A 22,467-nucleotide genomic window follows, 5' to 3' on the forward strand; every position below is an offset into this window, starting at 1 on the left:
AAATACCCTCTCCAGCAGCTTTCAATAAGCGCCTCTTTTATTTAAAAGCCTAGCCCAATCTTATCAGATCTCAGAATCTAAGCAGGCTCGGCCCAGGTTAGTATTTGGGTGAGAGACCACCAAAGAATACCAGGGTCTCACTACACAGAGGCAGGTATTTGGAAACCACCTATGATGTCTCTTCCCTTGAAAAGCCCAGCAGGATTACCAGAAGTGGGCTGCAACTTGGCAGTAAAACAACCCACAAAAACTGAAAAGGGTATACTTTATATAATTGTAACTTGTTTCAGATCAGAATTGACTGCAGTAATGAAAGAAGTGTCCACACTAAAACATTACAGAATACCTCCAGTGAAGGTAGCCGGCTGCGCTCGGGCAAAGATCGGAACCAGAAGAAAGAGAAATCGGACAGCGGGGATGGTCAGCAACCGTTGGTGAATGGAGTACCCTAAACTGCATAGTTTCAAGAAGTCATATTTCCTAAACTGTTTCAGTAAATTTTATTCCACATTAGAGAAACTTGTTAGGCCAAAGACAAATAGTAGGCAAGATGGCGCAGGGCATGAAATGAATCTAGAAAGTTCTGTTAGCCTTTTTTTAACATCAGCAGTATGCAGTTTTTTTCAAAATAAGACGTTATACTTGCATTAAAGTATCTTGAACTTCTGAAAAAACATGCTTTCAAGTACATATTGCACTTCAAACAATGAGAGAATCCTTTTGTTTGGTTTTAAAAATACTGAACTGTGCATTGGTATTCTTTCTGTTCAGTTTGTACCATTTTAACACATCTGGTCAAAATCACTGCTAAATTTCAATTTCAGAATAAAATAGTGTTTGCAGTAATCAAATTGGGCTTCTGTTTTCAATCTTAGAGTTCCTCATTTTAAAGAACAAGAACAATGTTTTATGTCCTGTGTCAGTTCACATTTTGGTTCACTTTTTCAGTATTTCAGTGGACCTGACTATATGTGCAACGTAACTAAATTGTCATTTTCACTAGCAAAAAGTTGTATAATCTGTGCCTTTTTTATATCTTGGCAGGTAGGAATACTATATTTGAATGCAGAAATCAGGGAAGTTGAGTTGGAAACACTATATGTACAATATATGTAGCAAAACTTGTCCAACGTTAGTACTTTATTAAAAGAATGCATGCTTTCCATACTTTTTTCTTTGCATAAACATTGTTAGTCAGTTTATAAAAATAGGAAATTTATTTTGCACTGAAGATAATGGCAGATCGTGTTAATAAGATGGTGTGGATTTTGTTCTGTTTTCATTTTTTAGACAGGACAAGAAGTTTTTAATGCATATTTCATTTGTGATAAACTAAAAATTCATGGTTACTGAGGGAACAAATAGTAACTTGTTCATAAGCTAGTAGTGTGTGCCTGCTTTTGGCCAGAGGACCAATTTAAAATAATAGTTTTCCCCCCCCCCCAGTTCCCCTACAGTTTTTGGTATTTAAATTGGAAGTATCTCAGAAAACATAATAAGATTGCTATATGACAGTAAGGAACATTCAGGGATAGTATGGCTTGACAGCATTGGGAATAGGACAGGCTTACCAAGGTCTCATTCACAAGGAGGATCAAACTGTGTAGCTTAAGTTGATGTAAAGTTTAGTTACCATGATAGGGGGTAGGGGGATATTTTGTATTTCCGATCATGAATGAAATTTGCTTATGCAAAAAAGTGTGTGATAAGACCTTCGTTTTAAGCTATTCTGTTATAAAATTTACTCCAGTAGGAGTGTTGCTGATTGTGTACAGAAGTATACAAACCTGGCCCTGTCTGTTATGTGTTTTTTTTTTGGAGGGGGGGTTGCATTCGTCTAGTTTTTTTTTTCTTGCATACAAGCAAGCATATTAAAAAGACAGCAAACTGCACACAACAAATATTTTAAAAAATGTCTTAAGTATTGCCAAACACTAAATGTGGATTTCTAGTTATTTATTTTTGGGGGAATGTATAGTATTTGAAAACTGAAATTGGTACCTTGCAAACATCATCTGTAAGCTGTTTGGTTTAAAATACTGTAGATAATTAACCAAGGTAGAATGACCTTGTAATGTAACTGCTCTTGGGCAATATTCTCTGTACATATTAGCGACAACAGATTGGATTTTATGTTGACATTTGTTTGGTTATAGTGCAATATATTTTGTATGCAAGCAGTTTCAATAAAGTTGGATCTTCCTCTGCTGGTGGATGTTGATGCAATCTTTATAAATGATTGCTTTAAGAGAAACCAACTTAAAACAAATGGGAACTTATTTTTTCCTGTATTAAATTGGAAGTGTTTATGCCAGATGTGTGAAAGCTGAAATCCTTTCCCTTTCAAGAATTTGGCTGGTAGTGTACAGTTTACAGATCAAATTGTTTAGCAATGATATGCACTAATTTTACACTCTAGGCTAACTTCAGTAAGGTGCTAAGAAGATTTGACTTAACTAAAACTGTAATAGAATAATCACATTTTCAAATGAAATTTTTGCAGTATTTGGTGCTTTAAATGTGTATCCCTTTCCGTTCAAAAAATCCACTGTTTTTAAGTATTCGTACATTTAAAAATTGTAAATCAAAATGTAAGACTCCTTTTGAGAATCATGCGTGTTACAAAGGTTGAAAGTGCAGCAAATGTCTGTTTGGGTTCACTTCCCTATTGGTAACTTCACATATGGTCTAATGATTTACAATTATTTTGAAAAATAAAGGTTTTTTTTAAAGAGTGAAAAGTATCCGTGAATGGCCACAAATTCATGCAGCACAGTTAAGAAAAGCCCCCAAAGAGAACTTAAACCCAAGAACAGATCAGTGTATTTCTCAGGATGTATATGAAAAGGTCAAGGATGAAGCTGAAAATTGAACAAGATCATTACTGATACTGTAGAACAAAGTACGTTAATGCCACTTCATCCAAAGATGACCAGATTCAATTCCTTTGTATGCACAGTAACCATAGCCTCTACAAGAATGGCTGCATGTCTGTACCTTTTGATTAACAAAGCCACACAATTCCCTTTATTTTTAATAGACTTAATTCAGAAAATGAGGAAAACACTCAGAATGCAATCATTGAACTAAGACAATGTTTCTGAAATATGGTGTACCAGTAGCTGATCTATCAAAAGTAGCAATGCTGAGGTTCTGAAATGGGTGAAATTTTGTTTATTCCCAGAAGTCCTTTCATGTAATTCTAGGGGGTGGTATTTTAAGGGTAAGAAGTGCTCAGTTCTTGCTCTCATGGTAGAAGAATGGCTGTTACATTTATGGACCTCTGATGTTCATACCCCCCCCCCAAAAAAGAAAATAATTTACACCCACAGAGAGCTGCTGTTGAACACCTTCCCTGTAATGTCATCACTATTCTGACCTCCAAGATCTGTACATTCTTCTTTCAAGTGATAGATTGACCGGAATTCTCAGGATTTGTGCCCAGTGGAAGACAAACAACCTCAGTCAGAACACCTAACCTTCCGTTAGCCCATTTCCTCAAGAGCTGGTGGTAAATGTTCCCACTTCACATTTGTAGCTTTGGAATATCAGATGGCATTGCCCTTGACATTTAAATGTAGTGTCAAGAGCATGTTATGGGACTGGGGAAATTCTCAAAGAAAAATAACTTCAACTCATTCACCTAACGTGGGGAAAACGAAATGTGTATAAAACCCAAGAATGTAAATTGAGTTAGCTTGCTTCATTCTCTGTCAAATGTCTCTCAAGTTAACAAAGAGCTACCTAAGAACATTTTGTATGCTTCTACTTGGCTGTGTCCTAGAGGAGATCAGCTCTGATTGCTCCTTAGAAGGCCAAATCCTGAAGATGAAACTAAAATACTTTGGCCACCTCATGAGAAGGAAGGGCTCCCTGGGGAAGAGCCTAATGCTGGGAGCGATTGAGGGCAAATGAAGAAGGGGATCACAGAGAATGAGGTGGTTGGATGGAGTCACCGAAGCAGCCGGTGCAAGCTTAAATGGACTCGGGAATGGTAGAGGACATGAAGGCCTGGAGGATCATTGTCCATGGGGTCGCAATGGGTCGGACACAACTTCGCACCTAACAACAACAACTTGGGCTGTGTAATGAAGAGTTGCTAAAATATGTAGAATAGCAGCATGCTGCTAACTTTTCAGCGAAGATAGCCCTGTGCATTGATCAAGGGCCTCAAAGACATCATGCCTTCTACAAGTCCTATGAAAAATCTGGATCCCATGCAAAGAGCATAAGCCAGTTTAGCTCTTGGAGGGAAATTAAAAAGCTGATGCATCATTTGCCTTCTCATCCTCTTGATGGCAATGAGAAACCCTTGAGTAGCTTTTGTGGATATATGGTTTGGGGAGGCTTTCCTTAACCTTTTTCTCTGACAGACAGCCTCCCAAGAGCTTTTGCTATTCTGTCTTGTGTACTTAGTTGCTGGGCCTGAGATGACATTTTCTGCCTCATGTCAGTACAAGTCTGTTACCAAATGAACAAGTCACAATGGAGATCCCCATAGTGATGATCCTGCACAGCTTTCTTAAACAGCCCTTATTTATACTGGTAGCTCAGCAGTGGCTACAGGATACAGAGGTGCATTTGAATCGGGGGGAGGACAGCAGACTTCAGAGAATATAATGGGAGGGAATGATGATTGTCAGCATTACGTTCATTCTGTAGTAATGATGATCCCGAATTTATCCTGGTCTAGCTGCCTAAACAATCAAGATTCTGGCACTCAAGGCTTCCTTATGCTTTAACTTCCCTCTTTGGAGGCTGAAAGCAACTGGTTTGAAGTTCAGGCTCAGATAATCATGAGAACTTAGGTTGAGCTGCAATCTTTGTATCTTGCAACAAAGGTAGAACTGGACAATAGTGCTGTGCATTAAGCAGCATGTCTCCCAAATCTTATTTTGTGGCATGTGGAAGAATTGAAAAAAGAGATACTCTTGAATACTTTGGCTTCCATTGGGTGTAGTAGATGATAAAATCAGAGTCCAGTAGCATTGGGTGTAGATGAGTTATTCTGTGTTTCATTACAGGAATTAGAGATGATTTCTGTGATCCCAATTTTAGCAAAGTTCGTGTTTTTGATGCATTGTGCTGTCAGCTCAAGTGAGTATTGCAAACATTAGGTAAAAGTTAGTGAACGGTTTTGGAAATAGGAGGTGAATGCCTTGAAACTATTGATGGCATTGTATTGCCAGATACTTCTGAAATTCAAGAAATGTTGTGAGGTGTTACCAAAATCTATTCTCTTTTTGTTCTAGATCTGCGTTCCAGCCTGTAGATCCCCAAATAAAAGCATTTTGCATAGTCTGTAAATGTGGATTCCAGGCTTATGTGACATTAAGTGATTTGTGCATCTTTTTGAAAAAGTGATCAGGGTTCAAAGTGAATTTTGACTGAAAAGGTTGGGAACCACTGATCTAGGAGATAGATAAACAGTTTTATTGATAAACTGATGACCTGTTATCCAGATCACTGCTCATTTTTTATTTCCTTTATCATTCTCATTGTCATTTACACTATCACTATTTCCCACTTAACTAAGAATATTCTTAAGAAAAAAAAGGGGTGCTTGAATGTCAGAGGAAACTATTGACCATGTGATATGAAACTGCCTTGGGCCATTTGCCCATCTATCTCATTACTGTGCATTCTGACTAATAGTGGCTCTCCAGAGTCACTGGTGTGAGAGATGGTCTTACCCAACACCTGCAAAACTTCCATTAGCCCTATAATTTGCTCTAGAGCATGATGACAACTATGTATCCATGTACTGAAATTGTACGTGAACATCTGAATAAAGCAGCCCTGAAAAGGAAAACATAGTCTTTGGTTAGATGCTTAGGTTTCTCACAACAAGCACCATTTCAAAAGAGATGTTCTGTGATGCATGAGAGTGGAAGAGGAATGCTTCTCCCAAGGAAGTGCTTGCTTATAGATGTACAATTAAAAAAAAGAAAACACGTACCATTCTCATCAAGGCTTTTCTGTACTGACTTATCTGCATGTTGCATCTGTAATGTTATCTTACTGTTTCTGGGCTTAGTGCATGTACAAGCAGACAGTAAAATTAAATGAGAACTTTTTATGTTTTATGTTGGAGAGGAGGTAAATCAGGTTTAAATGGTCTTAGCTGCACCATGCATTAAACTGATTCGTCTCTAAACTGCCAATTCCAGTTAATTGTTCTGAGCTTTTCAGGTCTTGCCTCACCAACTCAACATGATTTAAATGGAACTGAAGTAGTTCTCAGCCAGGGAAAGACAAAACCAGAAATCATATCTGAGCAGCTGGTAAATTTCTTCAATCCAGTGAGTAAGTGCCATTGTGACCACTGTGGTATTATCTTTAATTTTTCTCATTGTTGAATGGATTTGCAATGCTGAGTTTTTTATTGTGCAACTTCTCCTGTTAGCTTGAATTAAGGAAATTGTGCTGTGTGTAGGTTAAACATTGCATTTAATTTGGGGGCCAGCATGTCTGTTACAATTATGAATGATTCTTTGAACTCCTTTTCCCTCTGTGACCATATTGTGGCTTTTCTTGACCTGGATTTCCATGGAGAACTGCCTTTCTAGATGCGCTAAAGCAGTTTGAACAGGTCTTTTCCAGAAATTCCTAGTCCAGAATGTATTGCTTGTCATCAAGCATCAGTTCAAACCATTTGACCTTGCAGTGAATCCAAAAGACTTTTGATGTAGTCTTTGGGGGTAGGGGAAGGAGGTACCGTGGCAACAGTCTAACCTAACACAATCAGTCACTAAAATAACAAAGCACATCTTGTTTCCCTAATACTAAGGATTAGTTTGGCTGTCCCTATCGACTGTGGCCATTTTCAATCTATAAAAATAAACAATTTAAAAAAACCCTTTATTTGTATAACTCACCCTTTCTGTGAGGCTCCGGGTAGGTAATATCAGTCAATAATATATGGCCATAAATATCAATTAAAAGTTCAAACACTTCACTGCTGTTCCCATACACTCACCAGCTAGTTTGGGAACTGAGGACTGCTTTCATTCCTTGGATGGGTGGGTTTAATCTTTGATTGTTCAGTAGCTATATTCACTACATGGGAGAGAACCTAAAAATTGTACATACAGGTATCATGATATCCACAACACTTTTCTTAGTGACAGCCAGTTGTTTTTAGAAAATGGGTAAAGTCAAGTGGGGTTTTTGTTCAGCAGGACTTCTGGTGGGTCATTGGATGTCTGAAGAAATAAATTAATATCAATAGGTCAAAGCAGGCCAATAAAAAATCTTTGCTGTTGGGTTTCAGAATGGCTTATTGCAGGGGTAGTCAACCTGTGGTCCTCCAGATGTCCATGGACTACAATTCCCATGAGCCCCTGCCAGCAAATGCTGGCAGGGGCTCATGGGAATTGTAGTCCATGGACATCTGGAGGACCACAGGTTGACTACCCCTGGCTTACTGGATGGGTCTAAATAGTTAGGGGTCAAATGACAGCTGGACCAGACTGGCCCTCTTAAAAGTGCTTTTTCAGTTTACTTTCCTTATGGTAAACTTCAGACTGGCTAATAAGGGAGTTCTAAAATGGAGTAGAGCACGGCTTTGGGCCTATTGCAGAGTTTTGTATCTGTGCCCAAGGTTTTTGTTTTTGTAGTTGTTGCATTCCAAATAAGGTAAGTTTCTCAATCAGCCTTAGTATGTATGATGATGATACTGGTGTCTTTCTTGAAGAAATAAAAACCCCTCAGGCATTCCAAGTTAGGGGTACAATCCTTTCATTTCACAGTCATTGAGCTAATGCACAGTTGAGAAGCTTGAAGGTGTGCTCAGTAGGTATCGAGGGAATGGAAGACCAATTATGCACAGGGAGAAAAGGCCAGGCCAGCACCTGCATGACAGTGGGGCTAGTCCCCATTTATGCACGACATTGCCACCGGCTCAGCCCCTCTTGGCCCTGACCCGATGGCCTGTGGCAAAGCAACACTGATTTTTTGCATGTTTCTTTTTTTAACACAGCCATCGGCAGCCAGGCAAGGCCCAGCAGGGACAGAAAATGCCCCGTTCAGCTTTGCAGCATGCAATCCCACCCTCATGGAAGTAACTTCCCTGCCCCTCACTCACTGCTGTGGCGAAGCACAGCAGAATCTTTCCACTCCAGAGGTGTGCGTGCACATGCACAACTTGGGGGCAGACTGTGTGTGTCAGGAAATCTGGCGGCAGCCCAGCGTGGCTGCTGCCATGCATCATGGAGCAAAGAGAAGCAATCAAGAGGCCTTTGCACTATGACCAAGGCTTCCAGTCTTGTATCAACACTTATCATTTAACAAATACATTTTCATGTTTGATAGCTTGTCGTCCCAAAGAAAATCAAGTAGTGGAGCCTTGTCTTGCTGGAGAGAATATGAATGAAACCCTATGCTTGAAACACAGCTGCTGCCCCTCCTACAAAGGGCATGTTAAGTTGAAGTGCTATGGTCCACTCAAAGACCGTAAGTGGCATTCTCCTATTTCTCAGCAAGTTGTATTATCTCTATCAGTATATCTTTAGTCTTTTGTCATTCCGTCTTCTCGAAAATGCCACTAGTTTTGTTGCTTCATTTGGCAAGTAATGCAGTACAGAAATACAGGTTACAATATATTAAAGTAACTTGACTTTCATACTGTGAGACTGATTGCACACCTCTGTGCTCTAGCAAAGTTATATCCTTACCTGTAGCATTGGATAATATAACCATATACTTGCCCTAAGAACCAGAAGTATTTTGACATTTCACACGTCCTTGAAGTAACAGACTGTGCTGGTGCTCACAGTTTATGGGGCATAGGCCAGGAAACTGCTGTAGAAACAAGTGGTTCTTATAAAAAGAACCTTTAGAAAATCAATAAAATCAGAGTCCAGTAGGTGCTACTGGACTCTGATTTTATTATGCTACTTCAGACCAACATGGCTACTCATTTGAATCTTTAGAAAATCAACAAGTCTTACCCCACTCATTTTCCCATAACAGGTACACTGTTGATTGGCCAACACTAATGAAACAAATTGGTAAGAATATAGATAAACATACTCATTAAATTGAATAGTAATGGGAGTGAATAACTGGCACCACCTTTGTTGAAATATTTAAAAAAAACAGATGTAGAGGAGCCAGGGAAGAGTTTTACAATCCCCTAACAATTGCCTACCTTTGATCCACCTTGAATTCATGAACTTACACTAGTTCATTGTCTAATACCATACATATCTGAAAAGAGCAATGCAGTAATAGAGAACACATAGTGTATTAATTTTTAGTAATAGCAGCAGTGCTGAGCTTTTAAATGTATGACATTGCAATCCTAAATTTAGTTACTGGGAGCAACTCCAGTAGCACTACATGTGATTGTATTATCAAGGAAGCATAGGATCGGAATGTATTTCAGTGGTTTTGAGTGGGACCCAACATGTGCTGACAAAAATTAGAATGACGACTCATGCGTGCTGGTAGAAAAGTTAGGAAAGTGGAAGGACTGTATGAGGGGAAAGCTAAAACTTTTAAAAAATTAGAATACATAACAGAAATATTAAATTATGCATGGAATGGAGAAAGTGAGTTAAGAGTTGTCCTCCTAGTCCATAATCCCATTGTCAATAAAGTTGACAAACAGTTTATTCAGGACAGACAAAAGGAAATGTTGTCATATAATGCTGAACATATTGGGATTCCTTGCACCTGGAAGTAATGGTAAGGTAAGAATTAACTTGGAAGACTTTAAAAGGAGATTGCATGTACACATGGAAGATGGGTCCATCACAAGTTAGCAGCCATGGTGACATAATGATTCATTATCTGTGTCATTGTGCAGCCCTACAGAAAGTCAAGCTTAACTCCTATAGGGGGTGCTACTGCCCTCCCATGGTGCACATACGTGAGATTTCCCACCAGAGCACACACATGACTAGAGGCAGAGCACCCCACTTACCCTCAGTTCCGTTTTGGCTGCCGCAAAGTATAGTCGAAGTCTCCTACAGCTCATGCTCCAGATGGCTTCAAAGTCCGTCTTCAAAAAGTGCTCCCACTGTGGAGTGAAAATTCCCCACTCACATGAGTACGATTGATGTCTTCTATGCTTGTGTGAGGCACACAATGTGGGCCCCTGCCGTATTTGCCAGAATTTCACCCCCAAGGCCAGATTAGATTGTGCATCCAGACGTAAGGCAGCTTTGTGGGAGACGGTCCTTTCTACAGGCCACCCTAAATCAGCCTTTGAAACAGCCTCTGCTCCCATCCGTACTCCGGGAGACACTACAGTTCACTCAACGGCCTTGGTTCCAAGCTCAGTTCCTACCCGTCATGAGAAGAGACTAGTCTCTTATGCTCAGTCCCTGGCTCCCACTACTAAGGAAGCCATTACAGAACCCAGTCCACCCGTTCAGCCTTCTGAACCTCATCCCAAGAGGTTCAAGTATTCAAAACATAGAGACCATTCTAGTCACTCGGACTGCAGTTTCACGGAGAAGACCCTGGATATGTCTGCATGCTCGGTCCCATTGAAGCAACACTGTCAAGAACCAAGTGGTTCAGACCCAGCAGATTCACAAAACAGACATCACTCTGGGTCTTCAGGCTGAAGCTTTAAGTAAAAGTTTTTATTTAGGGGATCAGGATAGGAATCAGCGAAAGCTCTTAGACAGGAATCTTGACAGACACGCCGGGAAGGGGGCTTGCACAGAATACATGCCTTGGCTTGGGGAGGGGGGACATAGAAGTGGCATTTGGTGGGAACAAGGATTCACACAAAGAAAGCAGTATTGCTCTCTGATCTGAATGGTGTCAAAACAGCCCATCTGGACACCTGGTGTTTTGGCTGCTCTGCCGGTGAGGCTAGCCTTGGGCGAGGAGATAAGGGAAGGACTGCGAGATGAGCCTTTGACATGCAAGGAGGAGATGGGAGGAGGACTGCTGAGAGGACCCAGGGAGGTGCCACAATTCAGCAGGACAGAAGACAGAAATCACGGGTCAGAAACTGGGGATTCATGACACACTGCTGTCCCCAGGGACCCTTCCTACCCACCTCCTGAGTTGAGAGACCTAGGGCCCGGTTTAAAGGGATGTGCCTTGTGGAAACATTTTACCAGAACTGGGGCGTGTACATCTTCTGCATTCATGCACTCATTGTCAGAGTCTGGCAATCCCAGGATACTAGATAATGGAAGCATTTTATCTGGACACGGGAGTCGATTACCCCTGAGAGTTCATAATGTGTCTCATCCCCCACCATGACCGGGGGGGGGGGGAGCAGTGGGATGCCACTTATCTAGCGGGGGAACCGGTTTCAGGAGGCTAACGTGAAACAGGGTTTATTTTCTGACAGGAAGGTGGCAGTTCTACTTTAACTGCTACCTCATTCACCAGCTCTACTATCTTAAAGGGGCCCATAAACTTATAACTCAGCTTCTTCCTCAGGTGCCTGATTTTCAGGTGTATCATGGAGATCAGCACCATGTCCCCAATGGAATAAGCCAGTGCCTACCCCATGCTTAGAAGTGACACAGGTAGGGCACCCTCTCACATAATCTTCCACATCCCACCGCACATCTGGCCACCAGAATTGCCTACAGAACATCCCCCATGTTTTCAAAAACCCAAAGTGCCCCGCCATCTTGCTTTCATGACAAACTTCTAAGATCTTTCCCTTGAGTGTGGAGGGTACATACAATAAATCACTTTTATACCACAACCCCCCCCCCCCATGTTCTGTCAGTTGCTGCTTTAGAGAGTCCAGTTCTTGGTCAGTGGCCAGGGCACACCTGAACTCATCAGGGTCTTGTCCCTTACAGTCTGGAGTTAGGGGGCACCCTTTGAGTCATGCTTCAGGTTTGGACCATGAGTCTGAGATGGTTAGAGTTCAAAACCGTGTCAATGTGGACTTTCTTATACAACAGGTCATGCAATACTTGATTAATTACATTCATGAATATTCCCGGCAAGCTGCTCAAGCAGAATGGCATGACGAAGTACTCAAATTGTCCCAGGGAGGTATTAAACGCTGTTTTCCCCTCGTCCCCCTCTGCGATCCAGACACAATAGTAAGCATCTCTCAAATACTGTTTGGTGAAGATCTTCCCTCCAGGCAGCCCAACAGATACTTAATCAACAGGAGGGGGTATGCATTTACTCTAGAGACTGCATTGATGGCCCTGTAGTCACCCCTCTTCTCCCCTCCCTTCTTTGGTCTCCTGTATAAGTACCCCGTGGGGGGCTATTGATCCTTTGTCTCTGCTAAGAAGTTTGTTCACCAAACTTTGCCTGTTGATGCCTTTGTATTAGTCTTTCAAATAAAGCTTCCTTTTGGATTTCACAAACCCTGTGGTCTCGAGGATTGGCTTTGCAAGGACTTGACTCGGGTGCCTTCTGCCTGATTCCTGACAATAGGTCTGCAACGGGCCCTCCCCAGGTGAATAGTTCTCGGCACTGACTCTCCGTCGTCACGACCTGGCTCTTCACTTCAGGGGCACAGGGGCAATCCTGCGGGGGTACTTTGGATTCTTTTCCTGCCCCCCCCCCCACATGGTTCTTCAGCAAGCACCTGATTCGAGGTGGCCATAGAAGTTAATTCCTGCAACGGGGGGGGGGGGGGGGAGTCTCCGTCACCTTCGGAGGGGCCCCAGTTCAGCTTGACTGCCTTGTCCTCCGCAATTTATGGTTGATTCCATCTCCTGTGGCAGCCATTTTGTGACTGTGCCCACTTCCCTATATTAGAATTCCACAGCTGTCTGCAGACTCCACAGGGATGGGAACCCGTATACTAACCCTTCATTGTAGTGCATTTATCTAGGTGTCCTAGAGGTTGTTCATGCTGATTAGTTCATAAAGCAAAGCTTAATATTGTGGATTTTATACATGAGACAAACGTATTTTGATTAAACTGTAACAGGTGCTCTGCAGACCCTGCGGGTGTGTTGCATTGGGGCCGCAGGACTGTTCATTTTTGGGTGTCTTCCATTTTGCTGTGTTTTTGTGGAGAAGAGGTAAGTCATGGCTTATTCCCCCCTCTCCTCACTTTAGAAAGACATTACTTGGAAGCTGTAGTTTTGCAAGAGGATTTATATGGCACAAGAGAACTTTTACAGATTATAGTTCACAAGTAAAATGTGTGGGAGGAGCATGAGACAAAGATGGTGGGAATGGAGGAGCCAGCAGCACATTATAAAACAAATTGAAGTTGAAAATTGTAGAGATTTTTTTTAATGTCATAATCAAGCTTTTAAATACCTTCATGCCTGCCTCTCGGACACTAATACAGCCAGTGCAACTAAAAGCTGCCCTCTGTAAAATGATGCCTGGGGAAGGGAGTTTCCTGTCTTTTTCCTTTGAAGCTTGATATTCATGCTCCAATGCAAACTCTTCATAAAAGAGATTTATTTAAGGTGTGAGCTTTCCTCAGAGTGCTTGCACTCGAAAGCTCGCGTCGCGTCTTAAATAAATCTTTGTTGGTCTTAAAGGTGTTCCTGGACTCTGATTTTATTGTGCTACTTCAGACCAAGAGGGCTACCCATTTGAATCTTCTTAAAAGATCTGCAGTTACCAAAGCAGCTTGCTTTGTGGCATGGCTGGTTTTGTGTTTGTGAGTATGTGCAGATTGATAAATTTAAATGCAAAGCCTCTTCACATGGCAAAGACTAGTTGCTTGGTTGAAATATGTATTTTCACATTGTGAATGAAGACCATTTTTGTTCTGCCTACTTCTCATGGCAGAAATCCCATTTTTGTTGATATTATGTGATTTTCATGCAGTCAATGCAAAAACCAGCATCATTTTAATGTCAATGCATATCAGATTTCACTAATATTGGGGAAGAGCAGGGTGACTGCATTTTCACTCCTATTGTGGAAGGGCAGTTGAATTTCCAAATAGAACCAGAGCTGTCATGAAACTTGATGACATTCTCCATTTCTGAAACCATTTAAAGATTTCTGCATTTTAAAGATTTCTCCATTTCTGCGTTTTAAAGATACTCTTAACTCTTTTTATGCTGTGCTACGAAAGGCGGGCATTTTTGCACGATGTTGTTTGGCTATCAACTTGTTTACTGTGAAAATAAAATTGCCCTGTTTTTGCATACGGAACGTGGAGCACAACTCTCCTTGCATTCTTTTTCCTAGCTCACCAGATGGTTATTGGCTGAAAGTTTTTACACACAGACCTCCTGCTGTGCAAATTGTCCCATTTACAACTTCTTTTGCTCTTGGCACCCAGTGTTTAAATTGCAGATAGCCAAGCAGAGCCACTGGCAATTCTCCAGTCTAGAGCCAAGTATTAGTGAGGGATTGCCTGCTAAGCGATGATCCAGGAAATGAATTGGTTTGGAGAGAATGATTTGGGGAGGGGGGATTCAAAATAAGGGGTATGGTTGCCATTATAACTTTAAGAATACTAAACCATTACAGTTTCAAGCGTCATATTTGAACGTATCCAAAGAAACAAAACAAGATCATTTCTAGTTGCAAGATTCAGTATAGGGTAAAGATAAGAACTTGTAGAGCTTCAGTATTTATTGAAATGTTAGGGTTGCACGCATCCTGTTTCATTTGTGGGTGCATTGCATGAGTAGAATTCGTCATTTGGCTTTGAATTAAATTGGGTTTTTAAAGTAATTGCTTTCAGTTGAAGAGGGAAAGCCTAATGTCAGAATTTGTGTGTGTGTCTGTGTACGTGTAGAAACTTTGCAAATATTGACATTAGTGTAGTTCTCAGTCAGGTTAAGTTCTGGGTGGATACTGACAACCATTTACCAAGCGTACCTTGGCATGCATGGGGTTGCTTGGTAAGCCATCCGCCTGTCTGAGCTCTTATAGAAAACCAGATCACTCTGTGGTGAGCATGGCCATTTGTGTTAATCTGCTTGTACAGAAGGTGTGTGGTTAAGATTAAATTGCAGGCTTCTTGGTAGAGTTGTAGTTAAACTCTCTAATGCAATATTTTCAAAAGCAAGGCTCTTTATGCTTGTGTCTATTGTGACAGCCAGTATAGATTAGTGGTTTGAGTGTTGGACTAGCAGCAAGGAGACATGAGCTCAGATCTCCACTCTTTTTTCCCAGAATGACCTTGGGCCAGTCATCTTCTTGGCCGCACCTGCCTCACAAAGCTTTTTTGAGGATAAAATGGGAGAACCATGTGCAGTGTCCTGAAATTTCTGCAAGCATTCTGCTTCCTACTTCAGTGTGTAGCACTGATTGCCCCATATTACCCCATGAGGAGCTTGCTAAGAAGCAGAGACTATAATCTTTGTCAATGGTTGCAGCCCGTGTGCCAATCCTTTGCGAAGAACCAAGGAAGACAAGGATTCTGAAGAGGACAGTGAGGAAAGCAAGGAAACTGAGGAAAGTGAGGAAACTGAGGAAAGCAGTGAGAGCACTGATTCAAGTCAGGATGAGAATGAGGCACCCAAATTCCAGAAGAAAAGAAGAAAGTAAAGCTCTAGTTGCTATTTCTGGAGTTCAGCCAGAGTTTACTTCTCTAGATTGCTATATCAGCCATGCTGTGTGTTGCAGCCCCACCTGTTTGGAAAACAGTGCACTGACTGATGACAGAAATGTTGCCAGCCCTTGGAAATAAATCTGATCTTTAAAAATCTTCCCCAGTTTGTTGATTTATAAATCCAATTAATATCTGCTAAATGGTTGAACAATTGAGATTTCCTTCATTCTTGCGGGGGGGGGGGGTTACGCTGAAATTTTATTAGATGACCTAGCAGCTGAAGGCTATTGTAGTTGAAAATACAATGGGTGCTGGCATGGTGGGAGGGTGGAGTGGAGTGGTCTGAAGTCTTAGGAAGGAAGGAAGGAAGGAAGGAAGGAAGGAAGGAAGGAAGGAAGGAAGGAAGGAAGGAAGGAAGGAAGGAAGGAAGGAAGGAAGGAAGGAAGGAAGGGAGCGGCATCCAGGCAGCTGGTCCCAGCACAAAGTCAAGCGGTGGCACCACCAAGAGGCGTTGGGGCAAGGTGGGTAGCAGCCAGGCTCAATGTAGGCAGGTGGGATGGGGCAGCGGGGGTGGCAGGAGGGAGGTTGGCCTGTGGGGAAGGCGGTAGGGCAATGGGGCAGTGGTCCCTGTGCTGGCCGTGGGGGGGCGACCTTTCTTGCGGAAGCATGGCTGCAACAACATACCACTAAGAGCGGCGGCAGGCTGGCTGTAGGCCTCACTCCCTGGTGGCGGTCACAGAGGGTGGGCGCCATAGATGTCTGGAGGCTGGGGCAGGCATCGTAGGAGGCTCATGGGTGCTCTTGGTGGCAGCTCGGCATATCCATGGGTGGCACCATCACAGCCGGTGTGACTTGGCTGCTGCAGGCAGCTCCTCAGCAGCAAGCCTACCGCCGCTGCCTTGTGGCCACCAGCGTTGTCCGCGTGGAGTGGTGGGGTGGTGGAGAGGTGATCTGTGGCAACAAAGCTTGCATGCAAAGAGTCCTTAACTCTTTGCATGCAAATGTCCTCTAAATGGAGTCTCCAGTGAAAAGGATCTTGTGTAATTTGATCTGAAAAGTTCCCTGTGTGAAACCACAGAGACGGCTGCAGATCAGAGTAGAAAAATCTTGGGCTTGTTATGATTGGGTGAGTTGGTGTGAAGCAACTTCATATTGTCAAATCAATGAACTCAATCCAGAGGTGTTTTTTTGTAAGTGTAAACCATATCCATGGGTCACAGAATGCTGCTTATATGGGACAGAGAGCCTGTGTTCTAGATCTGACAACTGGCTGTTTTCTCTGATTTCCACTTTCTGCCTTCCTGTTGCAGTCCCTGTCTCCTGACATTCAAGAGTTGCATTTCATGGAGATCACTATGGTGGAAATCAGGAAAGTTCCATTCTGGTTTTAGAAAATGTAGTCTGGATCCAGCCAGGGACTGAAGTGTGTGTTGGGGGGATGACTGTTTATAGGCAATTTAAATCAAGAAATAGTGTCATAAGCTTTGGTAGGCCTGAGTGCACATCATTAGGGGAGCAGGAAAGGCATCCAAACTTGACCATCGATTGATGCATAATGTACAAGATACAGTCTGGGATGCAGATATGCAGAACTGTCATGTATTCAACATAACCTTTCACGACAGCAGAAATTGGTGATTGCACAACACTTTTAGCTTCAGGTAAGCAAAGTACAAAGCAGGCCACCTTCAGGGCACAATTTACGCATTTGATGCAGCACATTCCAGTCCACAAAAGCTTCGGACACAATAAAATTGTTTGGGCTTGAGGATGTGGCAGGTTTCCTTTTAACATTCATTTTGAGAAAATGTCTTTGCTTGTTTAAACTGAACACCACATGGTGGTGCTGCAGGCAAACTCACTTCATGGTTTTGGTTTCCCTATATAGAATGCTGTCCTGCATAATTGAGATTAATTTCTTAAAAAAAATTTTTTTTTATTGATTTGTCTTACTTGCATGGTTGATCAACTCATAACGCAGCAGGTTTTGGACTATAAAGCAATGACTACTCAGTTAAATGTGTACTGTCAAACAGTTTACAATAGCTCAGCTTACTCACTTGTGCAAGCATACAAACAAGTGTCCACATCTGACTCTGCAAAATGGGGCAGTGAAGCTTCTACAGAGAATGAACAAAAAGAGAAACATTGACTGGTTATCTAAGCTGCCAGCAGAATGTATTAAATCCTTTCATTTTATAGTGGATAAACCTGGATGCAGTGATTGGTCTTGGGAGCATCTTCTAATCCTACAATAGTGGCCAAAATAAAATAAAATTGTGTGGTCTAGAATCAGTATTTGGATGGGACACTATGGGAATGCCTGTGTGAGTCAAGCCTGCAGTTTCTAAAGGAAGCATGTGATACAATTTGATTAATCAAATCAATGTAATGCAGTTGTCCCTAGTAATACCAGGCACAGTCCAGCCATTGCTATGTGGTACAGATTCCCATTGGCTTGAATGTAAGTTGAACATGTTTGTAAATTTCTGCAGTGAATTTTTTTTAAATGGCACTTTGATTGCTGGTTTATGCCCAAGGAATGTTATGTTTCTGAGTTTGAGTGCTTATAGATTTAAATCGTAGAATCATAGGTGTGGATGGGGACCTATAGGCCATCTAATCCTACCCCTGCTCAATGTAGGATCATCCTAAAAACCCTAAAGGTTTTGAACCCTTCTCCATCCATGCTCCCAGATCAACTAGAAAATTTTAAAAGCATGTAAAATATCTAGTTTAACCAATCCCCACAAAATATGTAAAGATGTAGAACGTATCAATAGCAGCTTATAGTTACTAAAAATTGTGATAATCTAAGAAGGCCAGTGTTTAAAAAGCACCTTCACATTTGGTACCTCTGCAATGGCAATGAGAATCTGGTGTTCAAATATGGATTTTGAGCAGCTTCCTTTTCCTCTGTCTGCCTCATAGCTTCAGAGCTGTTGTGGTGCAGTAGTTAAAGTAGGGATCCAAACCTGGAATTTCCTAGATCCAGATATGACACTCTAAGCTTGTTGAGTGACTCTGAGCCAGTCAAAAAATGTCAGCCTATCCTACCTCACAAGGCAGTTATGAAAACAGAATTGAGGAGAATTGAGGAGCAAAAGTGAAGGGTAAGTGAAGTAAATAGCTTTGGGATATTGAACATGCCATTCTAAGTTCTCAAGAGGAAGAGCCAGGGATACAAACCAGCTAACCAGTTCAAAATGTTTAAATTACTCATTCCAGCCCCAGTTGTACAGCAGGGTGGTAAGGCAGCAGAAATGCTGTCTGACGCTGTCTGCCCATGAGGCTTGGAGTTCAATCCCAGCAGCCGGCTCAAGGCTGACTCAGCCTTCCATCCTTCTGAGGTCGGTAAAATGAGTACTTGCTGGGGGGTAAACGATAATGACTGGGGAAGGCACTGGCAAACCACCCCGTATTGAGTCTGCCATGAAAACGCTAGAGGGCGTCACCCCAAGGGTCAGACATGACCCGGTGCTTGCACAGGGGATACATTTACCTTTACCTTTATGCTATTGATGCCAAACTTCATGTTCCCAAGTCCACCATGGAGGCATGGCATCTATTTTTTTATTTTTGGTGTATATGCACATGTGGGAGGAGTGCTTTTAAGACCACCACAGGGCCCAAATGGCTCTGCAAGGGAGACGAGGGGCCCATGACTTGGTCACCAGCAATATTGGCCCCTGCAGTGGTTTGAATAACAAAAAAGGGCTCTAAAGGGGCTTTGCACCCATGTGGTAGACTCAGGAAGACAGTATCATTTAACCTGACCCTAATTTTAGCTTAAATCCTAAATACATCTTTGTAGGAGTAGGCCCCATTGACTAACATGGTCATGAGTTCTGAGTACACTGCTTAGTATTGCTCCTTCACACAGTGCATTGTAATTTTATCTTGAGAGAAGCTTCTTAAAGAATGGCTCCTTGACCCATAGCTTCAATTCTGTCTTGGGGTTGGGTTCTTGAAAAGGTCAGGTCTCTCTCCCAGGCCTAGTGCTTTAGCTCAGGTCAAGAGTTCGCTTCTCAGTTATATAAAACATGTTATGGATACACTTCATTTTTCTTTTTTATTACAGCTTACATTTCAAGAGATCTTTGCCTTGTCTAGTTTATGAGGAGGTTACTGATATAAAAGAACTATTTTAGCTTCTGTGTAACTTACCTGCATACTAATGGCATTGTTTGTTTATTTGTTTGTTTGTTGATTAATTGATTGATTAACTAATTGATTGAATTTCTATACTGCCACCCCCATAAGCTGCAGGGTGGTTTACATAAAACATGATGAATATACTTAGAAATCTAGTGACTGTAACATAAAAGTGGTTCCAAAATTGAACATAACAAATTATAACAAAATACTATAACAGATTCAGAGTGTTACAACAACTCTCAACTTTTAACATGAAGCCGTGAGAGGTCAGCATGGCTCAGATCATGGAGGGGATGTTTGGGGGTCCAACAGATGAGTCAGCCAGCCTCAACCAAATGCCTGCTGGATAGCTCCCTTTTACATGCTCTTTGGAATTGTGGTAGTTCACGAAGGGCCCTTATCTCTTCTGGAAACTTGTTCCACCACGTGGGGGCTAGGACCAAGAAGGCTCCGGTCCTGGTTGAGGTCCAGTGTGCTTCTTTGGGGCCAGGGATCACTAGCCAGTTGGTGATGGGAGTGCGTAGGGCTGTTAGGGATATAGGCAGGGAGACGGTCTCTCAGGTACACTGGGCCCAGGCCGTGTATGGCCTTGAAGGTGATTACCAAAACCTTAAACCTGATCCGAAATTCAACTGGAAGTGCAGGCTGGATGTGGGATTTCCACAGTGTGTGTGTAAGGATCCTGGCCACAGCATTTTGAACCAGTTGCAGTTTCCAGATCAAGGTTAAGGGCAGGCCGGTGTAGAGCAAGTTGCAGGTCTAGAGGTTACCATCACATGGAACACTGTGGCTAGGTGTTCTTGGGCCAAGTAAGATACTAGTAGCATGGCTTGGCATAGGTGGGAAAAGGCCTATTGTGCTGCTCTTGTGACCTGTGCCTCCATGGAAAGGGAGGTATCAAGGATCACACCCAGGTTTCTGGTGGAGTGAGCTATCGACAGCTGTACTCAGTCCAGGTTGTGTAGGCATGCTTCTTTGCTTGGTCCCTTCGTCCCAGCCACAGGACCTCCATCTTTGAAGGGCTGAGCTTCAGACGATTGTGTTTGAGCCACCTCATCACCACTTCCAGGCATATGTCTAAGGATTCTTGGGGAAAATCACAGCAGTCTGGATTGAGTCTTTGAATGCCGAATGGATCGTGTTGCCACAATTTTCCTCCGTCGTATTTTGGGTCTTCCAAATATGATTAGTCTTCCCACCCTTTGTAACAAGCTGGGTCTTGGTCTGTTGTCATCTAGCATGGTTATCCACTATCAAATTTTGGATAAAATTGCATTATCACTCCACCCCTAATAGTCTCTTAATCTGCTAAGCGATTCCTTTGTTTCTAAATAGTACCAGCAGATCCAACATAAAATTCACTCTGGGTATCAACTTGGAGCCTCTGGCTAATTATGAGGAATCTCAAATATTCATCATTATTAGACAGAGAATCTGTGATATTGAGAGAGAGACCATCAAAGTGGGAATCAATCAGACTTGTTTCCCCGCTTTTTCAGCCTGACTTCCAATACAGGTCAGGGAGCTACTTATAGGCAAAGTCTTATTAACCTGCTCCATCATCATGCTTTTATGCTTGCTAGATTAAACATCTTCCCCTCAGCTGTTCTATCAGACAGATATAGCAATGTACCAATTGGGAACAGATTGTGTAAATCTTGTCAATTAGAGCATGACTCAGTGCCATATATTTTACTTTATTGCCCATCACATTCTATGCTTAGACAACGACTTATTGTTCCTATCACAGTGGACCTTTGTGGCACTATGGACAGAATCATTAGAAATTTGCTGGCTAATAGATCCCCAGAAATAACGGAACTGGTGGCCGAATTCTTGGCTACTGAGATACAAAGGGACAATCGGCTAGTCAAGAAACAGTTCTAGAACAGGGGCATCTACAGTTGGTGGAAATTGATGATTGATGGGCATTCTGGAGGAATCTATTGTTGGTTCCTGCTTATTTTATTTCACTTATTTGTTTCATTTAGACCAGGGGTAGTCAACCTGTGGTCCTCCAGATGTTCATGGACTACAATTCCTATAACCCCCTGCCAGCAAATTCGACCATGGTGAGCTTGTAGGCCCCCTTCACAGGCACATATAAGTCAATCAAGGTTAAAGGAGTGGGGAACAGAATGTCTCTTCCAGTGTCATCTAGATCGCAGTGTGGCGCTCGTGCACCAGGAGTGCCCCGCTGCGGGGGGGGGGGAAGGTGCAGGTGCTCCTGCCGGTGCACCCGCACCTCCATCTCCCCCCCAGTCCCCGGGCCTCCCTCTCCCCCCCCCTCGGTCCCCGGCCTGAGAAAGATTGGGGACCACTGATCTAGATTACATCTCTATGTAGCCAGCAAGTGATTTGTTCTTCACTTGTGTACTACAAAAAGCAAACCATAAAATACTTTGTGTTGAAGAACTTTGATATCATGAGCAGTAGGAGTCCCTGTGTTCAGCTGTCATGGCCTTTGTGACCCATAGTTTGATTTAAAAATACATACAAATACATACAAAAATACATATAAATGACACTCGCCAAAAAAAGGATAAGCACCACACAGAAAGATCGCAAAGATGTGCTGAAGAAGTTAAAAGGAAGTTCTTTCTCTGGCTGAAAAAAAGAAATTTCCGAGCCCAGGAGGAGAGAGTTTCTGAAACGGCCGCTTAAGTGATGCCGTGGTGTCATCCAGTTCTGATCCTGCTGCTGTCTGTTCTTTGCCAACAACCACTAGCGAACATTTGCCCACCTTCCCTGCTGTTGAGCTGTATCAAGATTAGATGCAGGGAGATGAGCAGGCTTACACAACTTCATCTGTTGGCACCACAGGGAAGTAGAAGCAAAACAGCATGGCAACAGGCATGGGGGGGAAAAACTTTGGAAATCAT

At 42.4% G+C, this 22,467-nt stretch overlaps 2 protein-coding genes across 10 annotated transcripts in view; both read left to right on the forward strand.

Annotated features, from left to right (window-relative positions):
* Positions 1 to 2,314, forward strand: part of FMR1 (fragile X messenger ribonucleoprotein 1) — a 28,371-nt gene extending 26,057 nt beyond the window's left edge. For 4 of the 8 annotated variants that reach the window (XM_077309191.1, XM_077309190.1, XM_077309193.1 and 1 more), the window contains one exon: positions 291 to 2,314. In XM_077309191.1, coding sequence (XP_077165306.1) covers positions 291 to 452 — 162 coding nt within the window. In that variant the 3' untranslated portion in view covers positions 453 to 2,314. The remainder of the gene's footprint in view (positions 1 to 290) is intronic. The other 4 variants (XM_077309194.1, XM_077309192.1, XM_077309196.1 and 1 more) reach the window with 2 other exon arrangements.
* Positions 2,315 to 3,886: 1,572 nt separating this feature from the next.
* FMR1NB (FMR1 neighbor) lies at positions 3,887 to 15,537 on the forward strand. 2 transcript variants are annotated; one of them, XM_077309199.1, is made up of 6 exons: positions 3,887 to 4,841; positions 5,025 to 5,097; positions 6,193 to 6,306; positions 8,314 to 8,454; positions 12,884 to 12,977; positions 15,049 to 15,537. In XM_077309199.1, exons 2-6 carry the CDS (start codon positions 5,034 to 5,036, stop codon positions 15,230 to 15,232), a joined length of 597 nt encoding a protein of 198 aa, XP_077165314.1. In that variant the 5' UTR covers positions 3,887 to 4,841; positions 5,025 to 5,033; the 3' UTR covers positions 15,233 to 15,537. The 2 variants fall into 2 exon arrangements, with proteins under 2 accessions (XP_077165314.1, XP_077165315.1); XM_077309200.1 differs by having other exon boundaries at positions 3,895 to 5,097; positions 15,252 to 15,537.
* The last annotated feature ends 6,930 nt before the right edge of the window (positions 15,538 to 22,467 follow it).

The sequence above is a fragment of the Paroedura picta genome, chromosome 13 (genome assembly GCF_049243985.1).
Source record: "Paroedura picta isolate Pp20150507F chromosome 13, Ppicta_v3.0, whole genome shotgun sequence".
Taxonomy (NCBI): Eukaryota; Metazoa; Chordata; class Lepidosauria; order Squamata; family Gekkonidae; genus Paroedura; species Paroedura picta.

Coding starts and splice junctions, on each gene's coding strand:
- FMR1NB (XM_077309199.1), top strand. CDS start 5,034: ATGATTTCTGTGATCCCAATTTTAGCAAAGTTCGTGTTTTTGATGCAT. Junction 5,098..6,192: donor GCATTGTGCTGTCAGCTCAA/GTGAGTATTGCA, acceptor TGAGCTTTTCAG/GTCTTGCCTCACCAACTCAA. Junction 12,978..15,048: donor TGTGTTTTTGTGGAGAAGAG/GTAAGTCATGGC, acceptor CTTTTTTCCCAG/AATGACCTTGGGCCAGTCAT.